Source organism: Anarhichas minor, unplaced genomic scaffold (genome assembly GCF_050575085.1).
Source record: "Anarhichas minor isolate MPS153535 unplaced genomic scaffold, ASM5057508v1 ptg000003l, whole genome shotgun sequence".
Classification (NCBI taxonomy): domain Eukaryota; kingdom Metazoa; phylum Chordata; class Actinopteri; order Perciformes; family Anarhichadidae; genus Anarhichas; species Anarhichas minor.
This window is the reverse complement of record NW_027466449.1, coordinates 5,278,883-5,300,916: the sequence shown is the minus strand read 5'-3', so window position 1 is coordinate 5,300,916 and position 22,034 is coordinate 5,278,883. Positions and strand designations below refer to the sequence as shown.

The 22,034-nt window shown below is 41.8% G+C and overlaps 3 protein-coding genes across 8 annotated transcripts in view; 1 reads left to right on the top strand and 2 right to left on the bottom strand.

Annotated features, from left to right (window-relative positions):
• Positions 1–4,719, bottom strand: part of pex14 (peroxisomal biogenesis factor 14) — a 47,777-nt gene extending 43,058 nt beyond the window's left edge. For all 6 annotated transcript variants that reach the window (XR_012954721.1, XR_012954722.1, XR_012954718.1 and 3 more), the window contains exons 1-2: positions 4,614–4,719; positions 3,085–3,135 (exon numbers count right to left, since the gene is read on the bottom strand). Coding sequence is in view for 3 of the 6 variants with exons in the window: in XM_076094736.1 (XP_075950851.1) it covers positions 3,085–3,135; positions 4,614–4,649 (87 nt within the window). In the remaining 3 variants the exon portion in view is untranslated. The remainder of the gene's footprint in view (positions 1–3,084; positions 3,136–4,613) is intronic.
• A 1,516-nt stretch (positions 4,720–6,235) lies between these two features.
• dffa (DNA fragmentation factor, alpha polypeptide) lies at positions 6,236–12,732 on the top strand. The gene is made up of 6 exons (XM_076094725.1): positions 6,236–6,492; positions 7,872–8,030; positions 8,121–8,290; positions 9,912–10,104; positions 10,966–11,090; positions 11,434–12,732. Exons 1-6 carry the CDS (start codon positions 6,399–6,401, stop codon positions 11,596–11,598), a joined length of 906 nt encoding a protein of 301 aa, XP_075950840.1. The 5' UTR covers positions 6,236–6,398; the 3' UTR covers positions 11,599–12,732.
• On the bottom strand, positions 11,879–18,026 carry masp2 (MBL associated serine protease 2). Its single transcript, XM_076102311.1, has 8 exons — positions 18,019–18,026; positions 17,721–17,943; positions 17,455–17,632; positions 16,846–16,977; positions 15,592–15,788; positions 15,272–15,413; positions 12,008–12,053; positions 11,879–11,909 (listed from the first exon to the last, which is right to left on the bottom strand). The coding sequence occupies exons 1-8, from the start codon at positions 18,024–18,026 to the stop codon at positions 11,879–11,881; spliced, it is 957 nt and encodes a 318-aa protein (XP_075958426.1).
• Between the last annotated feature and the right edge of the window lie 4,008 nt (positions 18,027–22,034).

Here is a 22,034-nt window from a genome sequence, read left to right as displayed (position 1 = left end):
ATCACTTCAAAGCAGCTTATTTAACGCTTGCTAAATTTTTCATCACAGTCGCTTAATATCCTGGGGAAGGGGAGCTTTTGAAGTTGCAGTGAGACCGGGGATGTTCTTCTTACAATTCTTTTTCCCCTCCCATTACCACCCTCCCTCTGCTGCACTAACCCCCCCCCCCCCAAACCTAAATACACACACACACACACACACAAACACAGACTCGGTTAACACTATATATGCCCAAGTGCACGCAGAGGTGTGCGAATGGTATACAGACGCACCTCCTGCATAAGTAAACCACATGCTTGCATCCTCTCACACACAAATGCATACCTTTTTCATTGTGTGTGGAGAGAAAAGAGCAGACCTCATTCTACCAGAGACACCCAAACACATTGGAATTCACAATCACAGTCAGGGACAAGCGGACTGAGGTGTGACGGGTTGCTGCTTTTCTTTGTCATGAATTAGAGTAAAACTAAAATCTCTGGCTTTTGGATTCATGGTCAGATATAATAAGGGCTTTGAAGATGTCGCCTGATTTTATAGACAAAAAATTAATCAAGAAAATAATCGGCAAACTAATCGATAATGAAAATAATTTGTAAGTTGCAGCCCTGCTCTTCATATTGACACTGACAAAATACTTTGGCTAATAATGTTATTTTTTTCTTTTTTTATACATAAAACTAGTTTCTGAAAAAAAAAAATAAAATACATTAGTAATGTGGAGAAGTCAAATAACTAAAAATATTTACTTAATGCAACTGTTGTGATGAGGTAAAAACATTTGAATTCAATCCCATACAATATTTAGTCTCATATCAAAACGTGCTCCTACGCTTCTGGTTATCGCGTTGCTGTATTTCCTGAACTGTTTCAGAACTGACCCTGTTTTCTAAATGATGTGATCAAAGGGATTTGTACACACATAATGATTGTTGCGATGTGTTTGGGAGGATCGTGAAAGCAATGAGGACAGAGTGATAGGAGAAGACGAGGGGTGAGGCGCAGGGTGTCACTGCGGGGGGGGGGGGGGGGAGAGAGAGAGAGCACAAAGACTAGGGAGACACCGGCGAGAGACAGGCCGGGGTTGTGATGAGTGGAAGGTGGAAGGGAGGGGAGGGGGGGTTTGTAGACGGAGACCAAGCAAGCCGGGGTGAGAGCGAGCAAAGAGCAGCGCTAGAGGCAACAGCAGCGGCTGGCAGCGACTGGTATACCAGTCAACCGTGGAACACACACTCAAACCCTTTCTCTTTTTTCTCTCTGTAACTGCAGGTCCAGACCTCTCCCTTGGGCCGGGATGGTGGCAAAGGCTGTGGCACCGGCCCCTGAGCCGGGCCCTCTTGCCCACAGAGGAGAGAGCCCACGCCGTGCCGTGTGCCAGGGCCTGCTGATCTGGGCGAGGTGAGTCAGAACCTGTTAACATGACTGGTGTCCCCAGCCTGACACACTGGCTGGTCTGACATGCACATGTGCACATAAATGTTACACAAACGTGTGTGTGCGCCGCGCCCCCCCTCTCTCTCTCTCTGCCCTCCCAACCCTGCCAGCACTCCCTTTCCTCTCATCCAGATAAAATCCTTTCAGACATAAATTTCAATTATTCACCTCATCCAAATAATGCCATGTGACAAGAATTATCCCTACTGTAATAATCCACTTAACTGGGAAAGAGCAGCTCATCAAAAAGAGAAAGGAGAAAAGGGGTTGGAAGTGAGGGCGGTGGCGGTGCGGGGAGACTTGTCAACCAGTCTCGAATCAGGACCCTCATAACAAGAATTTCTTCCCTTTTTGGAGGAGGCAGTCTTGAAGCGCACTGGGATGATGAAATTGAAGTAAATTGAAAGAAAGCCTGGGAGAATGCTCCCACAATCAATAACCCCAGGATTAAATTAGCCTTGGCATGAAGGGATGATGGGGGGAGGATGAAGAGTGAATGGCGGTGAATGACATTGAGACATGTAGGCTGAACAATACAGCACTCCTATAACCGGGATGCTGTGCCCATACGAGCCCAGTGAATGTACCTGTGATGTATTCCGTCCCACTTGGCAAGAACTTGTGGCTATAATCGTTGTCATCGCTTGAGCCGAGCGATGTCTAATGAACACTTTCCTTCACACATTATTGGAAAACAACTGATGTTTATTGTCATTAAATGTTCCTGGTTTTGCACGTATTCACAACTTGGAGGGAGGACTTTAGAGACAAGGATTAAAAGAGGAACAAAAACCCTATATATATATTACATATTGTTTCTATAGCTTTTTGAGGAATATTTATGACTATGTTACTGTAATGCAAAAATACTCAAGGTGCAGTGCCATTACATTTTTATTTATATTTTACTTTTCTCCTACATTTTCAAGTCTTCTGTTTTTTGCAGGTGCAGGGGAGGACTAAACACAGGCTGTGTGACGTAGACACAGTCTACTGTTTTTAAATGTATTTTCTTTATTGGTGACTATGACTATTGGCGAACTAATTCAAAAAGACCCATTTGTGGGACATGACCCAAACTCAAAAACAATGGGATGAACTAAAAACCACAAAGGTATGTGGCAAAACACGATTAAAGCAACTGTGAACCCGCTGCTAAAACAGAGCTTTTCACATGCGTTTTAACTTTCTAAAGTCAAGCAACATAAAGTACCCTCTCATTATGGGCTTGGGGACATCAGTGTGGTGCTAAAGTGACTGGCTGCTAATTGGAAGCCTTAAACCCTTCATCTCTCTGGGGAATGTGTGACATCACTTGATTAGCTAAGGAAAAGTAGTTTGTCGATGAAAAGATGAAAACCCAACTTCTTTAAGTCACTAGATCAAAAACAACAACTCTCCATTTCTCAAATATGATGCGAGTTTCATTCTCGAAACACTACAGCAGCGGATTTCACTGGTTAATCAGTGCAAAGGGACTGACCAGTGAAATCTGTTGATTAAAAACAAGATTCATGATTAAATGAAATGAACTAACCTGCTTTATCTATCTAATAAGCACTTACATCAAATATGCATATTTAAACCAGTTTGTTAAATTAGTCCAAAATGCTTTTTCAGTCAAGTAATGTATAAATACTGAGTCCTTACCAGGGCTTCTCTGGGGGGAGCGGCCGCATCATCTCCGGGTGGAAGGCCCGGCTGAGGAGATAAACAAACACTTGTATAAGACTGCCATCTATTGGAGGACACAGGCTGTGTTGGTTGAATGCAGCAATGTTTAGTAAGCAGCAGTGGTGTTAAGTAACTAAGGACATTTACTCAAGTACTTTGGGTATTTTCATTTCCTGCTGCTTGGATACTGAAATAAACATTGTACTTTTTACTCCAGTACATTCATTTAATATATTCAGTTACAGTTACTTAGTAAATTCAGACTAATAACACAAAACATAACCAACAAATAAATGATGATGCACGATCATCGGTTAAGATACGGTCTTATTTATCCTGGTGGGGAAGTCATAAGCTACCAAACAGTATATAGAGTACTTAAAATTAGTCCCAAACTTTACCAACTGCAACAGTAAAGTAATTTACACATTACTGTGTTAATAATTACAACAATATATACAATTCTAAAATGGGCCATTCTGAATAATGATAGTACTTTTACTTTCGGTACTTTAAGTATATTTTGATGCTACTACTTTTGTACTATTAAAATTGTGAAAGCTTGGGTACAGAATATTTCATCACCACGGTATTGACACTTTTACTTAAGTAAAAGATCTACATACTTCATATTTGCAGTGAGCAAAATCAGTCAATCCATCACATTAATGCTGCATAATTGGTTCTTGATCATTTTGGATGGATATCTGTGCTCATGCACCAGTTAATTAATTATTCAGTAATTGAGCCATTGTTTTGTAAATGTAGGCATGCATGACAATCATGAATTCAGTTCCTTACTTCATTTTCGTTCCTGCTTCATCAGTCTCTGGGTTAAGTCAACATAAAATCTACCTTTGAATGGTGGTTTTGAACACATTTTATTCTGGTTGACGTATTGTACATCCAGATTTTCTTGCTGAAATTAAAGAGGTTGTAAATGTAGAGGCAAAGTGTAGAAGAAGCTGTCCCTGGCCACATGTATGAGACACAACTTACTAAAACATGCGTTTGTCGTGATGTTCAATGCTTGTCAATTTAAACCCAAAACAGTGGAAGCAGAGAGCGAGTACAATCCACCAGACGTGTTTGACTTACTGTGACCTTTCCACATCATGTCACTAACTGTCTGCAGATAGTGAGACTGAGGGGAGACTTCATGGTTAGGTGGAAGGACGTGCATTTGGTCACGGTAACTAGCTAACCGACTAGGTTAGCGAGCCACACAAGTTTTGGCAACATGTGGTTGCAGCACGAGAACGACAGCTCGGCCTTTCGGACAACTTGTCAACGCAAGCATTTCTGAGAGGCAACTTTTACAGCGTTGAAGGAGCTAGCGAGCGTGCTAACTAGCAAGCATGCTAACTTTAGCTAACAGAGCGGTTATAAACGTAACAACAAAAACAGCAAGGCATTCAAGGTGCACGACATCTAAACACATTATACGAGTCCACTGTCGGGTCTGGACATCAAGAGGTAAATGTTCTAGTTGCATAAATGTAGACCTGTGTTGGAGGATCAGGTCGGTCGGTGGATGCCATCTTCCGATCCCTGGTTCGCTTTCAGCACAGGCTGCTCGAGTGAGCCACGTTCGACTGCTTTTCCTTAAAGATCTCAACGGTCCATAAAGTCTGTGGTCCATATTCCCCACAACACAATGTTAATGATTACATTTAGTAAACACAGCAGAATTCACTTTAAAGCTTAGTTAGAATTTGTCAGGAGCCCCTTGTGTTTACAAGCAAGTACAGTATCACATGAATTGATATCATTTTTATTAATAATTATTTATTATAATAACGTAATCAGAACCAAACTCAGCTTTATTGGCCAAGTATATGCAATACCATAATAATGCACAAATTAAAGACATAATTCGTCAAACATTGTGACACAGGGCCCCTCTACAAGATGGTCTCCAGATTAATAATGCAGGAACAGCCCTAAAATACTTATTGTTTGAGAAGATGTGGTGCATTTTGTTACTTAAATTAATCTAAAAGACAGAAGAAAAAAAACTGAAAATAGGGCCATTTATGCTCCTGGAAGTCTGGGAGCCCTGAGATTCTGAGGTCTTGAAGCAGTTGTCCCCAATGTCCGTTTCCTAATCTGGTCGAGCCTCGGAGTCTGGCTGCTCCGAGACAATCCTGTCAATCAAGGCCAGTATGACTGATATATCATTATAAAAGCTGTAATAATACTGGAACATTAATCTTCATAATCTCCACCAAGTGACACATTAAAAGAAATGAATTTAGCTACTGTGACCACTATGTCTTGTGGAAAGACAATGCTGTCTTTATATTTCCCGAGAGAAGTTGACAGACACATTTCAAGACTCCATTGAAGACAGAGGCTGTGTCAAAAATGACTCCCTATTCATTAAATAGTGCACTACATTCACTGTTTGAGTTTTTGATAATGCCTATAATCCCTGTGTGGTAAATAAACTCTTTGGAATTACCTCAAATGAAGTCAAGAAATAAAAGTTAATATTTAGCGAGTTAGTTTTAGTGATCAGGATTGTAAATATACAGACTATGTGCAGCTTTGATCAAAAGATCCAATTACAGATAATACAGATTCTGCAGCTGAGATAGACAAACAAACTTGAACATTTTAAGTGTGTACACTGTTGAGTTGTTTTGATGGCTGTGGTATGGGTTGAACAAATCTAACCAAACTAAATGCTAGTCTGTAGTGACTCAGTCTCTTCAGTGTTCAATCAGGTGCGTCCAGTAATTGTCAGGATCTTGGGCCTACTATTTGAAATAATAGCAATACATCCAAGTAATAAAACAAGGCAGTGAGGTCACATTCATTTTGGGTTCCTGGACATTTACATACATCTAGGGACATTTGCATTCAATACAAACTAAGGTGTGTATTGTGAGAAATGGAGAAGGAAATAGAAAGGAGGAGGTAAGGTAGGACATAGTGTGTGAACAGTATACTTCCCAGTCTCTGTGAACACACGTAGATACTGTTTGTTAGTTGCGGGAAATATTCAGAGAGGATGGGCATGATGAAAGAAATTAAAAGAGTAGACTGGACTAAAAACAAAAGCTGACAAGCTGGAGACTGTATGAGTCAAGTAACTCCAGGAGATGGCAGTAATGCAACAGTAAACAACTCAAAGAAGAAGAAGAAGAAGAAGAAGAAGAAGAAGAAGAAGACCGCCGCGGTTCCGTGTTCCAGTCAGCTCATCGACGAGAACTACAGTTTCGGTGTTTGACAGTGTAAAGTTAAGAGAAAGAAGAAGAAGTACGTTTCTCCACAACAAGCCAAGAATGACAGACAGGAAACCGTGTAAGGTGTGCAACTTCACCCGACAGAAGTCCTACGGGGTGGCAGTTCCCTCCTTAGATGACCTGAAGATGAAAGGTAAGTTGTGTTATAACGACTTTAACTCGTAAACGCGTCTGAAGAGTGAGTCTCATTGTATTGCTTCCATTTGAATTAAAACCTGTATTACACGAGATGTAAAATGTAAGATGAATCTGACTGTGTGTTCGTGCATTTAGCGGTGATCTTGGCCAGTCTGCTTTGGTCTGTGTGTTATTAATAAGGCATGAAGGGTGTTGTCTAAAGTGAAACACAAATGTCATGATGAGCAATGATCTACATGATCTATGTCAGCTACCGTCATTGCCGCCATTAATGGTGTTTTTTTTTTACCGCACAGTTTAAACTTGCTTATCTGTCGTGAACGAGCTCGAGTAGTGAAACACTTCTTGTTCAAACTCGCAGGAGCTCAACAGGAAGAGTCAGGACAGGTCTCCCTCCTGTCCTGCTCATACCAGGAATGCTAGTCAGCAGGCGTTGCCCCTATCGATGCACACATCAACGCACACTATTTACATACAAGCTCTACTGGACAGGGACACGTTTCTGATCAAGTTTGTTGAAACCGTCTACATCTCGGATGTATAGATTTAATTGTGATCTGGATAAAGTCCTGTAACTGCAGATGACACAAAACCTCTAGTGTTATTTGGAAAACTTCCATTTTCAAATTCAAAATGTTTTTATATAAAACTTTACATTAAAACCACATGTGTTGTTACAGGCAGCACTGAGTTATGTACCTTCCTTTTAAACCGTCTCAGACCAGTACATGAATACAACAAACAAACAAAAAGCTAATAAGCAGCTCAGTATTACTCTATTAAAGGAGCAGTGTGTAGGATTAGTGGCATCTAGTCCTAAAGTTGCATCAAACTGAAGACCCCTCCCTTTCCAAGGGTGTTGGAACACTTCAGTGGTCTTCAGGTAGCGTAGAAATATGAAATGCTCTCTCTAGAGCCAGTGTTCGGTTTGTCCTCTCTGGGCTACTGTAGACTCCCTGAAGAGGACCCGCTCCCTATCTAGATATAAAGCGCATTGCAAGCTAAAGAAAATACAACAGTTCTTAGTTTTTGGTGATTACACGCAAGTGAAAACATAGAAATGAAATAAAACATAGTAATGAAATCCCCCTAAATCATGCACTGTTCATTTAAACTTGGTGGTTATCAAAACCACCAAGTTGAAACCATAACATTTGTATCACCAAGATGCTTCACATGTGAATTCAAATGTCACAGTAAAGGTTCAGTGGGGACCGCCACTGAAACTACCAGGGGCAAATCCACCAGAGACAATATGGTTGTTACTGCCTTTACACAAATGGCTAAAGCGTATCAAAGTCCTGTGTGCCACTCATGAGAAAGGATATCCACCAAAGATCTGTAAAATCTGCCATTTCTCCGTTGTTCCCACAGGAAGTGAGTTTCTTGGGTTCAGTCCTGGTGAGCCTGTCACAGTGGTCCTGGAGAATGATGGGACGATAGTAGAGGATCAAGCCTACTTTCTGTGTCTACCTTTAAACACAAAGTTCATGTTGTTGCATGAAAAAGAGACATGGTCACCAGTTCGCAGGGGTAAGACGGTGTTCTGGGATTTGTCTACATTTCCGTTTCTTATTTTATAATGAAGTGCATGTTCAGGTAGTAATTTGCTTTTCGTCGTAGTGGATGGTGGCACGGCCTGGATGGCCAGAGATTCTTTGTTGCTGGAGGCTGATATTGTGGAGGCCGATAGTGTGGACGTCTCCAGTGCTGCAGCACCCTGGCTGGACCTGGCTCAGCAGCTGAAGCAGGACCTTGCCAGCATCATCCTCATGTCGGAGGCAGATTTACAGGTACCTTTCCTTCATTTCACCGACTGTGTTTGCAGTCATGTTTATCCCAGCATGCACTGGGAAGAAAACGAGGTAATAGTACTTGAAAACCACTTTCCTCAGTAGTCACCATCAGCTTTGTCCTGTTAAAGGATAAGGCTGGCAATATTCTGTATCCTTATCGTTAACAAACGTCATGGACAGACTCTACAGATTGCTCTCACTAAGCTTCATTATCTGTGTGACTAAAGGCTAATATAGCAAAGTCATGTTTGCCATCATCAAACAAACCCAGGGGCTGTGACGAGGAGGGAGTCCATGCAATAGATTTATTTCTAATAAAATGTATTAAACTAAAAGGTCAACACAAAATAAGTGTGTTTAGATCAGCAATGAAAGCTGTGCATGGACGTGTTGTCATGTGTGCTGTGGAGGTGTTGAAGGTGCAAAACCTCAAAGACATTTATGCTGGATGAATGCCAGCTGTGTGAAGAGAGTGTGAGCACAGAGGCCAGCAATAACAATAGTGCTTTGGTTAGCAACCTGGAATTACCAAGGGCTAACCAAAGTAGCATACCCAAAGGTCCCTATAAAACAAAGGCTAACAAGCCAACCAAGTCCTCCCAAGACGCATATAGAATCAACAAAGTTCAAATGAAAACCAAAACACAGCGTGGGCTACAGCCCTTACCAAAGCTGCCAAGTTGCCGGCATTTAAGGCAACAACCTCCCCACAGCTCATATTCTAGTTCCTCCCCTACAGACCCAAATTATACCATGAACCAAAGCATCTTCAGATATGCAGGGCTCAAAGCAAGTTAAAGACCAGACAAAGCACAGATGTATTTTACTCTCCTAGCCATGTTGCAGTGTATTTAAGGTCACAAGCCCGCAAGACACAAATACATGGACTGAAACACGTGTAATGGTGAAGTCAAAGAGCCACCACAGAGCCCTGTCTAACTAATACCACTTACTAGCCAAGTAGTCTCAACCGTAGTCTTCGGGCAGTAGTCTCTACTGGTGGTGGGTGCTTATGCAATGATTCCACCAGAACAAAAAGGCAAAAAACTGGCATCCCCTCTATGGGTTTGCAAACCAAACAAACTGGGGTCAAATGCTGCTCCCTTACAAAATCAACCAAAAACAAACTCCTGTAGAAAGGGCGAGACAGTGAGCACGGAGGCCAGCATTCATAGCGCAGTGGCCCAGGTGAGCCTAATCAGCTGACAAGCCTCCCATGTCGGCCAATCGACTGCCCAGGTTGGCTAGGACAGCCTCCAAGACAGTGGGAGAGGCGTCACACAGTAGACCTCCATTGTTATTCAGGAATTGTTACAAATGCATCGGCCACAGTGTGGCACTTGGTGACATGTTCCATCAGTACAATAGACACTGTTGTGTATTTTTAGTTGATTTTGCACACACTGCCCGTATATACTCACTATTCTGGTTTTGTCCTTTAAAGCTGAAATAGGCAATATTTACCTTTTGGCAGGAGGCAGGTTCACAGTGTAATCTGCTATACCTTTAGCTTTGATGTTCATTCCCTCCTTGTATTTGTTGTTGCTGTCGAAGCACCTCATAGACATACTGTAGTGTTCTCAAAGAAAGGATATTTTTGTGCCACCTGCTGTTCCAGACATTAGTGGATGCGCCGTGCCTCGAGCTCGCCTCTGCTCTGGGCTTCCAAGTGAAGAAGGCCGAGGACCTGCAGGAGACAGTGCAGAGGGTTCTGGACAGACGAGAGGAGGAGAGGCAGTCCAAGGAGCTGCTCCAGCTCTACCTCAAAGCTGCGGAGAAAGAGGACGGACAGCAGGAAGACCAAAGCCAAGGTATGGCTGTGTCATAGTGTGGTGGTTTTTCATTTTTACAATTTGGAAATGCTTATAAATAATATTGGACACTTTTTTCTTGGTGTACACTCTTTTTTTCAATTGTTTTTAATTTTTATTGTATCGTTTGGAGGGTGGCACGTTGGTGTAGTGCGGCGGATGGTTGTCTGTCTCTGTGTGTCAGCCCTGTGATGGCCTGTTCAGGGTATACATACATACATATATATATATATATATATATATATATATATATATATATATATATATATATATATGGATGGATGTTTGCCATAAAAAGCCACTGAGTCTATCCTATGAAAATTGGAATGAATAGCTCTGATCAATAATCATGAGTTCAACGACCAGCAAAAATAATCAATATTAACCTTTGATTGTGTAGGCCTGCAGGAAGGTAATGGCTCCTCTGCTTGTTCTGTGGACAAGAGTCAAAGGGACAAAGCTGACCAAACCCGTAATCAACACGAAAGGCTAAAACAATCACAATAATTCTTGATATATGTATTATTTTTAAGAGCTAAGCACACTATTATTATTCAACAGCAATATCTTTATACACCCATGTTGACATCCTTCACTTTTTGTATTTGCATTGTAGCAAAGCATGTAGTTATGACAAGATAATTAATCAATTATAAATTAAAAACAAGTATTTTTCTTTACATGTTATTTTTCTCAGTGCCAACACTTATGGCTCATGAGAGAAGAGCGGTGATTGTGCCTTTTGGCCACTAGGTGGAAACATTGTTGCTGCTGAATAATCCCCCCTCGTGTTGCGTTTCATTGTAACTATACCCGTGTACAACAAATGATCCTGAAAGGGAATCCATTTTAATGTGTCAGAGGCCGGAGACGTGGTGGTGGATGCAATGGAGGTGGACTCTGCATCCGGATTCATGACCAGGACACTGATGGTCCTGAAAGGCAAAACAAGCCCAGAGACCAGACTCTCCACTGAGGATCTGCAGGTAATCCCCCCCACACCGCTGATCCAGTATGCCTCAGAACTTCTGCAGCTTGTGCTGTAACAAAAACCCATCGAGTCTAATAAGCAGCTGAGAAAATGATGAAGCAATTATGGAAAACTGCAAGTCCTAACGCAGCACATGCATAGTTTATTAGTGACTCTGTTGTGTAATCCAAAGGCCATTTACTTACTTATATAAAGAGAGCACTTATTACAAGGCTGTCTGATTGGATTGCAGACATCTGTCTAAAACACAACAATCTAAAATGATGAGTCAGTAATATACAGTCTCACATATTCACATTTGCACTGTTTGAAATGAAGCCTCTTCCATGTCTCCTCAGATGGTTGTGAGCAGAGGGGTGCAAGCTATGGAGCAGGTGCTGGGCTGGGACCGAATGAGGACTTCTGCGCTGCTGCAGGCCTGCGAAGCCGAGCTGACCAGACGTCTCCAGCAGGTTCAGGCCGTGCAGTCCATCAGGAGCAACACACAGCTGGAGTCCAGTTAGCAGAGCGCGGAGGAGGGTCTAGAAAAACGCCTGGGCCGAGGCTTCACCGGAGAAGAGACTGATAAGAACTCACACAACCTGCCTCAGGGTCAGAAGAATGGGATTTACCTTGGGTTAATAATAGGATCCATAACGCTAGAACCCATGAATGTTAATGATGTTGACGTTTGCATAATTCTGTTGAACTTGCAAACCACTTGAATGCTTTTTGCCTCAAGAGGAAGCAGAGTCATTTGCACAGGTCATGTTTATCAAAGACATGCTGGCGTTAACCACTTTTCTATTGGCTCCTTATTTTGGTGAGTGCCATGCTGTGAAAATAATCACAGATAAACATATCCATGTGAAAAGCAAAACATTTTGGGAAATATGCCAATTCGCTTTTCTTGTTCGCTCGGAAGATCGATGCCATCGCTCTCTGAACACTCGTTCAGTATGAAGCTGCAGCCCGATAGCTTAGCTTAGCATAACGACTGGAAACAGCCAGCTCGCACCAGCCCCTGGTAAGCTCAGCAATTAACACCTAAGAAGTACACATTATCCCTGTAAAACCCCAACTTGTGGGTTTTGTACTTCATTGGTGCGATTTAAACGATGAGATTAAGGGGCGCTAGCTTTTGTTACCTTCAGAGCCAGGCTAGCTGTTTCCCCTTGTTCCCAGTCTGTATGCTAAGCTATGCTTATGGCAGCTTCGTATTTAGCTGATAGGAATGAGAGTGGTATCAAAGCGTTCTTCCCAATATGTGGAGTCATTGCTTTAAGGTTTTATATAAACTGTTAAATGAACTTCCTGGTGTTATTGTTTACATACTGCCCCCCCCCCCCCCGTGCACTATAGGTTAGAAAAATGCTTTGAACTAGCTAGAGAAACCCTGTGGATCTCCAGCATTTGTTTTGTATCTCTTTGAAATAATGTAGGTGCTTTCACTGAAATTACATTTATATCTTGAGTATATGGGATCTTTTGGGATGGGTGTTGTTATTTCAATCAGCTGGTTCCTTTGATTTGACCTTTTTGTCAGTTTTGAGGGCCACTATTGGACCCAAATAACTTCTAACTTGTGATGAAAATAAACAGGCCCCCCTACAGGGAACATGAACATTTTTTTTTGTAAATAAACTACCTGAATGTGGCATTATCCTTTCCATGTTGTACCACCAGTCTTCATGCATGTGGTGTGAAATGTCATCACCTGATGTGTGACCATTTCGAGAATCTCTACGTGGAATACAAAGAATGGTAGAAATACCAAATATGATGAGCACAGGAACTCTCTACATAAGGCACGATGCTAAAGGAACTTCTACAGCACTGCGATAGACTGACGTGGAGTGCAGACAGGATCATACTGAGAGAAATGCATTACTGAGAGATGTATGCAAATGCGGACGTCAACCAAATGTATTTGTATAAAAGCTTCATTTGAAAAGGGTACGCCGACTAATTCATCACTCTAACAATAAAGGGTATGACAGGATAAGAAGTATTTCAGGTCATACGGGGAAGCTTCACTGAACACATTATGGGTGAGAATGACAGCTTCTGAGTTGCACAGAACCAATATTTCTGGATGAGAGCTCGCTTAAGACCATCTATTATAGACGTTATGTATCAGTGTCGGGGCTGTGTGATGTAAGATGGTGTGTGTACTATGTGTGCAGGTCCATGTGACTCAGGTCATGTAGAAGATAGCCTTTGTCATGCCTGTCGTCTCATCACTGGTCTCTTGAACAGTGATCATGAATGACGGGTGAATTTGCGGAGGGATCATCCGTTTGTGTCGCCGTGAGATTGAGATGACACCACTGTCTTGTACTTTAGTATTTGTTATTCATCAAGATCTCCTAGTTACTCAGTCTACGACACGCGGCTTCCCCAAAGGTGAGCATTCTCTCTCTCTCTGCCGTTGTATAACCCTTTGTCACGTGTCAGCTCTCCGGTGCGTTCACACTCTATTTGATTTGAACATGCACGACAAATGTTACATGGGAATTTGTATATGAGCGTACATTCTTAGATTGAAGGTGCCTTTTATAAACATGTTGAATGGTGGTAAGAAGGGTTTTCTAAATTCCACCAGCCCTCAAGCTTTCGACAGATCTCTTGACCTTTATTATTATTATTATTATGGCGGATTTCACAGACAGACGCCATTCTTGAGACTACTTTCTCTGAAGACCTAAATCTAACGCCAAATACAATGTTGGGCTCAAAGCTATAGGAGCTGTTCTTTGTGAGAATAAAATTTAGAGTCACTAAAATACTGATTAATGAATTCTTCCCATGGTCAGAAATAAGTAAGCCTCCTTTTATAGCTCTCTCCTCACATACAGTACAACACATTCATGCTCAAGATGAAGGGTTTTTAGCTATAAGCCTACTGGCTGCATGCTGCTGCTGCTACATATTTTCCAACAGTTGGTTAATGGCTTTCATGCTGTGTGTAATTGCTGTGGAATTGGCTCCAACTAGCTGAACAGTTAGAAGTGAGTGGGGTATTGAGCATTAGTCACGCTGTTTTGGTGGATACGATTATGAGTTAACAGTGCTCGGGCAACAACTGCCCGTTTGCTCTGTAAGCACCCAGTTGCCCCCGAGGACTGTCTGGGAATTTCATGCTGGAAACAAACCTTATTCCATGCGGTCAGATGACTTTCAGAGAACACATGTCCACCTAAGGCCTTGTGGTTTTGTGGGGTTGCAAATGCCAAGGTGACGTATGGGTCAGTACACACCTTGCCAAGTTGTGTTGGCCTTCACAGTGCAGCGCATGTAGCAGCATAACAGTTCAGTCGACATGATGAGGGTTAAAAGAAAGTTCACAGAAAAGTCGTGTTGGACTAATTCCAAGAAAAAAGGATCCCTGGATATAACACTGGATAGAAATCAACACAAGTGTGTTTCTTTCTCGCATCCACTCGTTCAGGCGTGCTCTTTTGCCGTACTACTTGTGGGGCACAGGCGGACGAAATGTTAGCGAGTGAATGCAAAGGTGTGAAATGAGAGGCAATTTCATGCCGAAGAACCCTATAATGACTGTTTTGATAAAAGGAGCAGAGCTGAGAACAAGCTGCATAATGTATGAAGGTTAAACGACAAACATTCACCACTTCTCAGACCAGACTGACTGACTTCCAGAATACTGCAGAGAATTCATTTCTTATTTCTGCCAGAGCATTAAAGAGCAGAACGGTTTGCATCGAGCTACACTGCTTTGAGGAAGACCCGCTCTTTGTTTAATTAAAATGCTTGTCTGATCATATGCGACTTCAGGTTCTATGTTGTGGTCACAAAACATTTACAGTATTTTAATGGGCTTTTTATTTTTACGTGTACATTATTAAGTCAAAGTGTCTTTTGAGTTATGCAACAGTGAAACACCTAATACAAAAGTAGTTAAAAGAGGATTAAACTAGATTAGAAATTAGATGCAATCAATGAAATTCCTTGAAATTTGGAGAGTATTTTTGTAGCACCAGTTTCATAATGTCATACCAAAGTATCATCACAATATTGATTCTGCAAGCCTCATGCTCAAACACAATATCCAAGCTTCATCACGGTTGTGTTAAAGTCCCAGGTTGTAAAAGTCACTGTGTAAAATTGACAGATGGCGTATAAGTACACAAACATTGCTCATGTCAACAAGCCATCAGGATTCCGCCTTGATACTGGTGTACTTGATCTTCCATCCCTTGTTTTTCCCACTGGAGTCGGATCTAAACGCAACACGCACTTGGTAACTTCCAGTGTCAATGCGACCTGGTGGCACGGATCCACAGAAAGGTCCATACTCTTGTCCAGTTGTTGAAATCTTGCAAAAGGGGAAGACCAAATGAGACGATTCATTAAAGGCCTGACTGATTTATGTCTGCCAAAAAATTATGCAGGAAACGGCATGGCCGTATAGTATATCACCCGAGGAGGACAGGTCTGTAACAAACTGCCTCTACGGGCATGAGGAGGAATACATTGCTTGTCACATGACTAACCTTCAACATATCATACGGACAAGGGACATCTGAGTGTCTCTCTATGTCAAAGGGGTCCAGGAAGTGCAGAATTATTCTGTAGCCCTCCTGCAGACGGATGGTGTGGTCACACTGACTCATGGGCGGGTAGGGGCTCGGGTAGCCCGGACTGGTCAGGACCCCCGATGGCAGGGTCAACACCTGGCTGTGGCATGGCACTGTGGGGAAGACTCACACACACATTAGAATCCCACTTCAACATGTTGAGGCATGTTTTAGATATCTTGTCCAGTCCTCAGGGTTTGCATGTTAATTTAAATGATTACGTTTAATGATCTACGTGCAACAATAAGCTACCGGCTATGAAAAAGTTTTTGGTTTAGAAGAAAACATTTTTTCCTGTCGAATTGAGACATTTACTGGCATCGTAAATGATGGGATTCATTTGGCTTTGCATTATTGCCCCGGCAAGTGTGCAGATGTTGTTACGGACAAAAACAAATGAGTATCGCAAAGAGGCCGAGTTCCTGTAATTCATATAATTAGTACAATCTCTAGGCAGGTAATCATTTTTTGCCTATTCATTGCATGATTTGTTTTGCCACCCCCTTTTCCTCGAGCAAAGAATAATAATTTAAGGCACATCAACTGGTAATTGTGATTAATTACCTGGTGTCAGTACACTATTTATGCTTCACAGGTATCAATTTTTAATGCCACTTTGAAGTTGATTTTCCCTCAGGAATCGACAGTAATTAACCTTGCCACACACCAGCTGGAAAAGATCAACTACTTGATGCATCAGTGCGCCTTTTCAGTCTGAAATTATTTAGCAGAGGCCGGCTATGATAGAAGGAAGTCCAATCTAATACAATATCAACTGTGTGCCCTCTGGGAAATATTAGAATTGTTATTTGAAGATTTGTTCTGCAGTACAAAAGCAAATGGCCTGGCTTTCCAATAAGTGTGTATGTTTACAACACTACCATTTGACCGTATTTTCATCCAGACTTTTCGTAAAAATTTCTGAAATTAGCAGCATTTTGTATTTTCAACACCCCAACACCTAATCGCCAAATGGCTATTTTTGATTATAGTCAACAAAAGCTGTGGAAGTATGTTGAAGCTCACCATAAACACCATAAACCGTATCAATATATAGTTAAAGGCTTTGTAGCAGGCTCTTAACTCTGAACCTCACTATACAACTTTTGATTGACTTTGACTGAGCTCAGATGGACATGCCTCTTGAGCTTTAGTCTGCGTGGCTCTTACCTGTGCAGGATCTTTTGTTGTCATGGAGAAGGTATCCTTGTTTGCACGTGCAGTAATATTTGCCGATGTAATTGTGGCAAAAATGATCACACACTCTTTCCCCATCTATCTTGGACAGACACTCGTTGATGTCTGTTAGAGACAGAGAGGTGAGAGAATGAAACACTATACAGTAGATATGTATTTTCCAACATACTTTAAATCGCAGACTTTATCCGCAGAATCAAGCACCGAATGAGTCTGGTTTGTCTTAACACACAGAAATGTTGATTGGCAATCTACGTAAACAACAGCTAGATGTTGAAAGAAAAGTTTGAAGTATTAATTGCATGAAAACAGGCATCAAATCTTCAATCCAAAAAGTAACTGGGTGATGAAAATGACATGGAAAAGAAAAATAAACTGTCAATCTATGTTTAAATTAATTATGTTTTTTGGACAAACCGATTTCTTTCTAAATATGAATTTTAAAACATTACTGTATTTACCTGTGATGATATAATCCTGCTCCTATTTTGCTATAAACTCCCTTACACCCTGCTTCGTGCAATTACAGCCACCAACAACTGTGTCTGCCTTCGGGCAACACGTGTCACTATTCTGCTTCACCTTCTGCAGTGTAAAATGCTTGGAAGCCCGTGAATCGTCCCTCGTTAGAGTAGTCACTCCTAAAGACCACTGACATGAGATTCCCGGCTGATAGGATGATGGTGTTCCTCGGGGTCCTTTCATAGTTCTTCTCTTCCTCACCACAGAACCGCAAGGTTTCATTCCCCTCTGCCAAAACCTAGTTTGACAAGGTCAGAGGCATTTTAGTCAGTAAGCCACGGACTCCAGTGCAGAGAATGGGAGTTGGAGTTTCTCCAGCATGTTACCTGGATGTAGTCATATTCACACTGGGCTGAGGGTTCCATGCTGAAGTGGCTGAAGTAGAGTTTGACCCTGTGGCCATCTGGGACAGTGATGTTCCACACTTCGAGCTGGTTGTCAGGGTATGGCTGGGGGAAGTTGGGGGAAGTGAAGCTGCCATATAACCCTGTCATTTCCACACTCAGTGAGACACGGAGGAGGGAAAATAGGGCAAGTACACGGCACCCACTGGGCAAAATTAGGTGTGATGGCAGTAGTTTCAAGGATTATTTTTGCACAAATAAAATGCTAACTGACACTCACCTGGTCATGTTCGCGTGTTTTGGAATAGTTCACCCCCAGTGAGCCGAGGGTAAATGAACCCAGCTGCCGACATTTAGGTAAACAAAGTGAGACGAGCACATGATCAGTTTGTCATCATTCCCCACCTCCCTCTGGCGCAGAAATCTGTCAAACTGGTGAATGCCAGAATCATTTATATTCATTTGATTCTGTTTAACCCTTATATCACCTCCTAGCAGTTTTTACACGTGGGGCATTATAATTTAGATAAATATGACACAACTACACATATTCCTTTATAATTAATTGCGTTCACCAAACACAGGAAGGTGACCGACAGCACTGATATGGATGTCTAAATCAAACTAAATCTAAAAAAAAAAACACACAAACAATTTAAGACTCCTTTCTTGAATTGAAAATTTTAACATAAAATCTTGAATTGAAATGTTAACAAAAAAAACGCAGATTGACCTGTAACACACTTTAGTGTGCTGTAAAGCTTTTTAAAAAGGAATGCTGGTCAGATCAGACTCACGCTACTAATTATTACAGACCCGCTGTCATGATTGCTGGTACAAGCTTCGGAAAATGAATGCACTGACTGTACCCACAACATTTAGCATGAGGTTGAATTCAGGCAGCAAGAAAAGAAACCCAAATGCAGATGGACAAGATTAGTTCAGTGATTTAATGGTCACAAGGCAGGCTGATGAGGAAAGTGGGAACAGGTGTGTAGATAGGCGGGGGTGTCAGGTGACCAGGACTGGCAAGAAAGTCTGAGGGCATCCAGTGGATGTTACGAGGATGGCAGGTTTGGGGAGAGAGACAGGACAGGGTCTGGGGGCAGAGAGCCTCAGGCCCTGTGGACGTGTGAGAGTGATGGAAACCAGATTGCATCATTTAAAAAAAAAAATGTATTTTTTACATGCCAAATTTATGGTTGGACTTCATTGTACAGGCTTTTACAATGAGGGAATTGTAGAGTAATTATGCTTTCTGTTTTGATGGAATATGAATATTGATGTTATTCAATAGTGATGGGGCCATTTCAACCAGCAACATAATAAGTAAGCTTGTAATGACCAACACCCATTTCCCCAACGATAAAGCACTAATGGCTAGTATTTGAAGTGAATTACAATAATTATCCACGTAAGCTTTTTTTCTCTTTGCGAATGACCTCTCTGATGGAACTCTTTTTAAATGGTGCCGTAACCTTTTCCTTTTTGCCTGATTGTGAGCTGGTGGGAGGTGGAGCCACTGTGGAGTCTGATGGCAGATGTTCTCCTCTTGGATATCATCCAGCTGCCACTCAGGTATTGACGCTCCAGCAGAAATGACACCCTCTTACACAAAACAAAGCATTCCTGGAAACGCTTACTTCATCATAAAAAATAAAAAAACAGTTGATAATGATTGCGGCGTTTATGTTCTATGCGTCATTCAGACCCAGAATCTCATTTCCGTTGCCTCTGGGAGTGGGAGCTTTTAGGCTTTATTTCCATGGAACTCAGTGGGATCTTGCAAATGAGAATAGAGAATGATCCTGGGCTTTTTCAGCTTACCCTTCACGGAGCTGCATCCCCCCTCATTACACTATAAACCTCCTGATAAATGCCTTCCTACTGGCATCTAGTGCATTTTGCACAATTACTTTAAAACATATCTCTTCCAGTTATACTACTTGGTAAAGAGAGATCTTCTCTTTCTCCCTCACGAAAGAATATGTTGTGTTTTATAAATGGAATGGCATGCTGTTGGAACCTTCTGGCCATCTCTCTTAGACTTGATTGACATCTTCTAACACAGTCAGGAGTACTTCCTCTGACACCACTTGGGCACCTACCGTGACGTTGATGGTTGATTTGAGAGATTTGATCTCGCTCTTCGTATATATAGCCACTCCTCTCATGTTGCTGGAGATGGCTACCTTGTGTTGCTGAAGAAGCACTGCAACCAGGGAAGGGCCTAGAGTGGGTCCTGGTGATGATCTGCTGTGCACTAAATTGTTTTCTAGTATATTTATGTAATACTTTCAACACACTCCACTTGTTGGTTGGTGTATGGTTATATACAGAAGAAGAGGTAAGCTATAAACCAAGCGTATTCAGTTTAAAGTAAATAAACCCTAATAATAAGACAATTTCCTTATCTACACAATACATAAACACAAGTAGTAGCAAATCAATTGACAGTTCAAACTATTTTCAAATATATAGCTATAAATCTATCGCTAACTCTTACTACAGCACTAGCAGCATTTGAAAAATTGTAATGGAATAAATGCAGATTTTTACATATGCTCTAACAGATGACTCTGTTTTCATTTAAATGACTAATCTTGGAGCATTGTGAGCCGTCAAAAAACAGATAATAAAACTAATAATACTCTAGAAAGGCTTAAATTACAAATAGCTGCTATTGATAGGGGATTAAGACGGGCTGAGTGAATGTTCATATCAGGGAATTCAGGAGCCTTTTCCACACGAGATGTTTGAATGTAAAACATTTGTTGTTATAAAAAGCATCTTTATTTTGGGGTGTCGACGATCATAAATGGGCCAACAATCCGACTTTGTAAACACAAAATGATCTCTTTAAGACAATCTGGGGATATACGTATATAGCGTTTTGATATATGAAATATGGTTTGTCACAAAATGACTCACTGCAAGTGTTGTTAAGAAGAATGTCCCTTGCTGAAAGCAGTGTTTCAAGGTTTGCCGTTGCTGAGAGTAAGTCTACTCTCTAAATGTCATTGCAGTGATTGGCATTGAAATGTCAAATCGGTTGTTATTAGTAGTTGCAAAGCAGCTGATCCTTCATAATGTACTTGTTGGCTTTATTGACTGGAAAAATAGATTTATTGGTGGGTTAAGGAGTGTTATCTGCCCTGCAGTCTGTTCTAAAATGGAAAACCTAACCTTTCCCTCCAAATGCCCACAGCTACTGACAACCAGCAACTTTTCCATTGCATGCTTAGCTGCCCAGCTTTACAACCTTTTCACACCCTGAGGTCATACCATTCACACCCTGAGGTCATACCATTCACACCCTTAGGTCACACCATTCACACCCTTAGGTCACACCATTCACACCCTGAGGTCACACCATTCACACCCTTAGGTCACACCATTCACACCCTTAGGTCACACCATTCACACCCTTAGGTCACACCATTCACACCCTGAGGTCACACCATTCACACCCTTAGGTCACACCATTCACACCCTTAGGTCACACCATTCACACCCTTAGGTCACACCATTCACACCCTTAGGTCACACCATTCACACCCTGAGGTCACACCATTCACACCCTTAGGTCACACCATTCACACCCTTAGGTCACACCATTCACACCCTTAGGTCATACCATTCACACCCTGAGGTCACACCATTCACACCCTGAGGTCATACCATTCACACCCTGAGGTCATACCATTCACACCCTGAGGTCACACCATTCACACCCTGAGGTCACACCATTCACACCCTGAGGTCATACCATTCACACCCTTAGGTCACACCATTCACACCCTTAGGTCACACCATTCACACCCTTAGGTCACACCATTCACACCCTGAGGTCATACCATTCACACCCTTAGGTCACACCATTCACACCCTGAGGTCATACCATTCACACCCTTAGGTCACACCATTCACACCCTTAGGTCACACCATTCACACCCTGAGGTCATACCATTCACACCCTTAGGTCACACCATTCACACCCTTAGGTCACACCATTCACACCCTTAGGTCACACCATTCACACCCTGAGGTCATACCATTCACACCCTTAGGTCACACCATTCACACCCTTAGGTCACACCATTCACACCCTTAGGTCACACCATTCACATCCTTAGGTCACACCTTAAGGTGTGAAAGAAACGTTCATTTTATTGTTGCTAGGTGTGGCAGTATTCAACAATACAGGTGATAATGAAGGAGATAATAACACAATCAGCGTATTAAAGCTATGATAGTATACCAAAATGGAAAAATAAAAAAGTAATAAAAGACTAA

Coding starts and splice junctions, on each gene's coding strand:
- dffa (XM_076094725.1), top strand. CDS start 6,399: ATGACAGACAGGAAACCGTGTAAGGTGTGCAACTTCACCCGACAGAAG. Junction 8,291..9,911: donor TGTCGGAGGCAGATTTACAG/GTACCTTTCCTT, acceptor CTGCTGTTCCAG/ACATTAGTGGATGCGCCGTG. Junction 10,105..10,965: donor GCAGGAAGACCAAAGCCAAG/GTATGGCTGTGT, acceptor TTAATGTGTCAG/AGGCCGGAGACGTGGTGGTG.
- masp2 (XM_076102311.1), bottom strand. Junction 16,978..17,454: donor AGCATTTTACACTGCAGAAG/GTGAAGCAGAAT, acceptor TGTCTCTAACAG/ACATCAACGAGTGTCTGTCC. Junction 11,910..12,007: donor CGAGTGTTCAGAGAGCGATG/GCATCGATCTTC, acceptor TTATTTTCACAG/CATGGCACTCACCAAAATAA.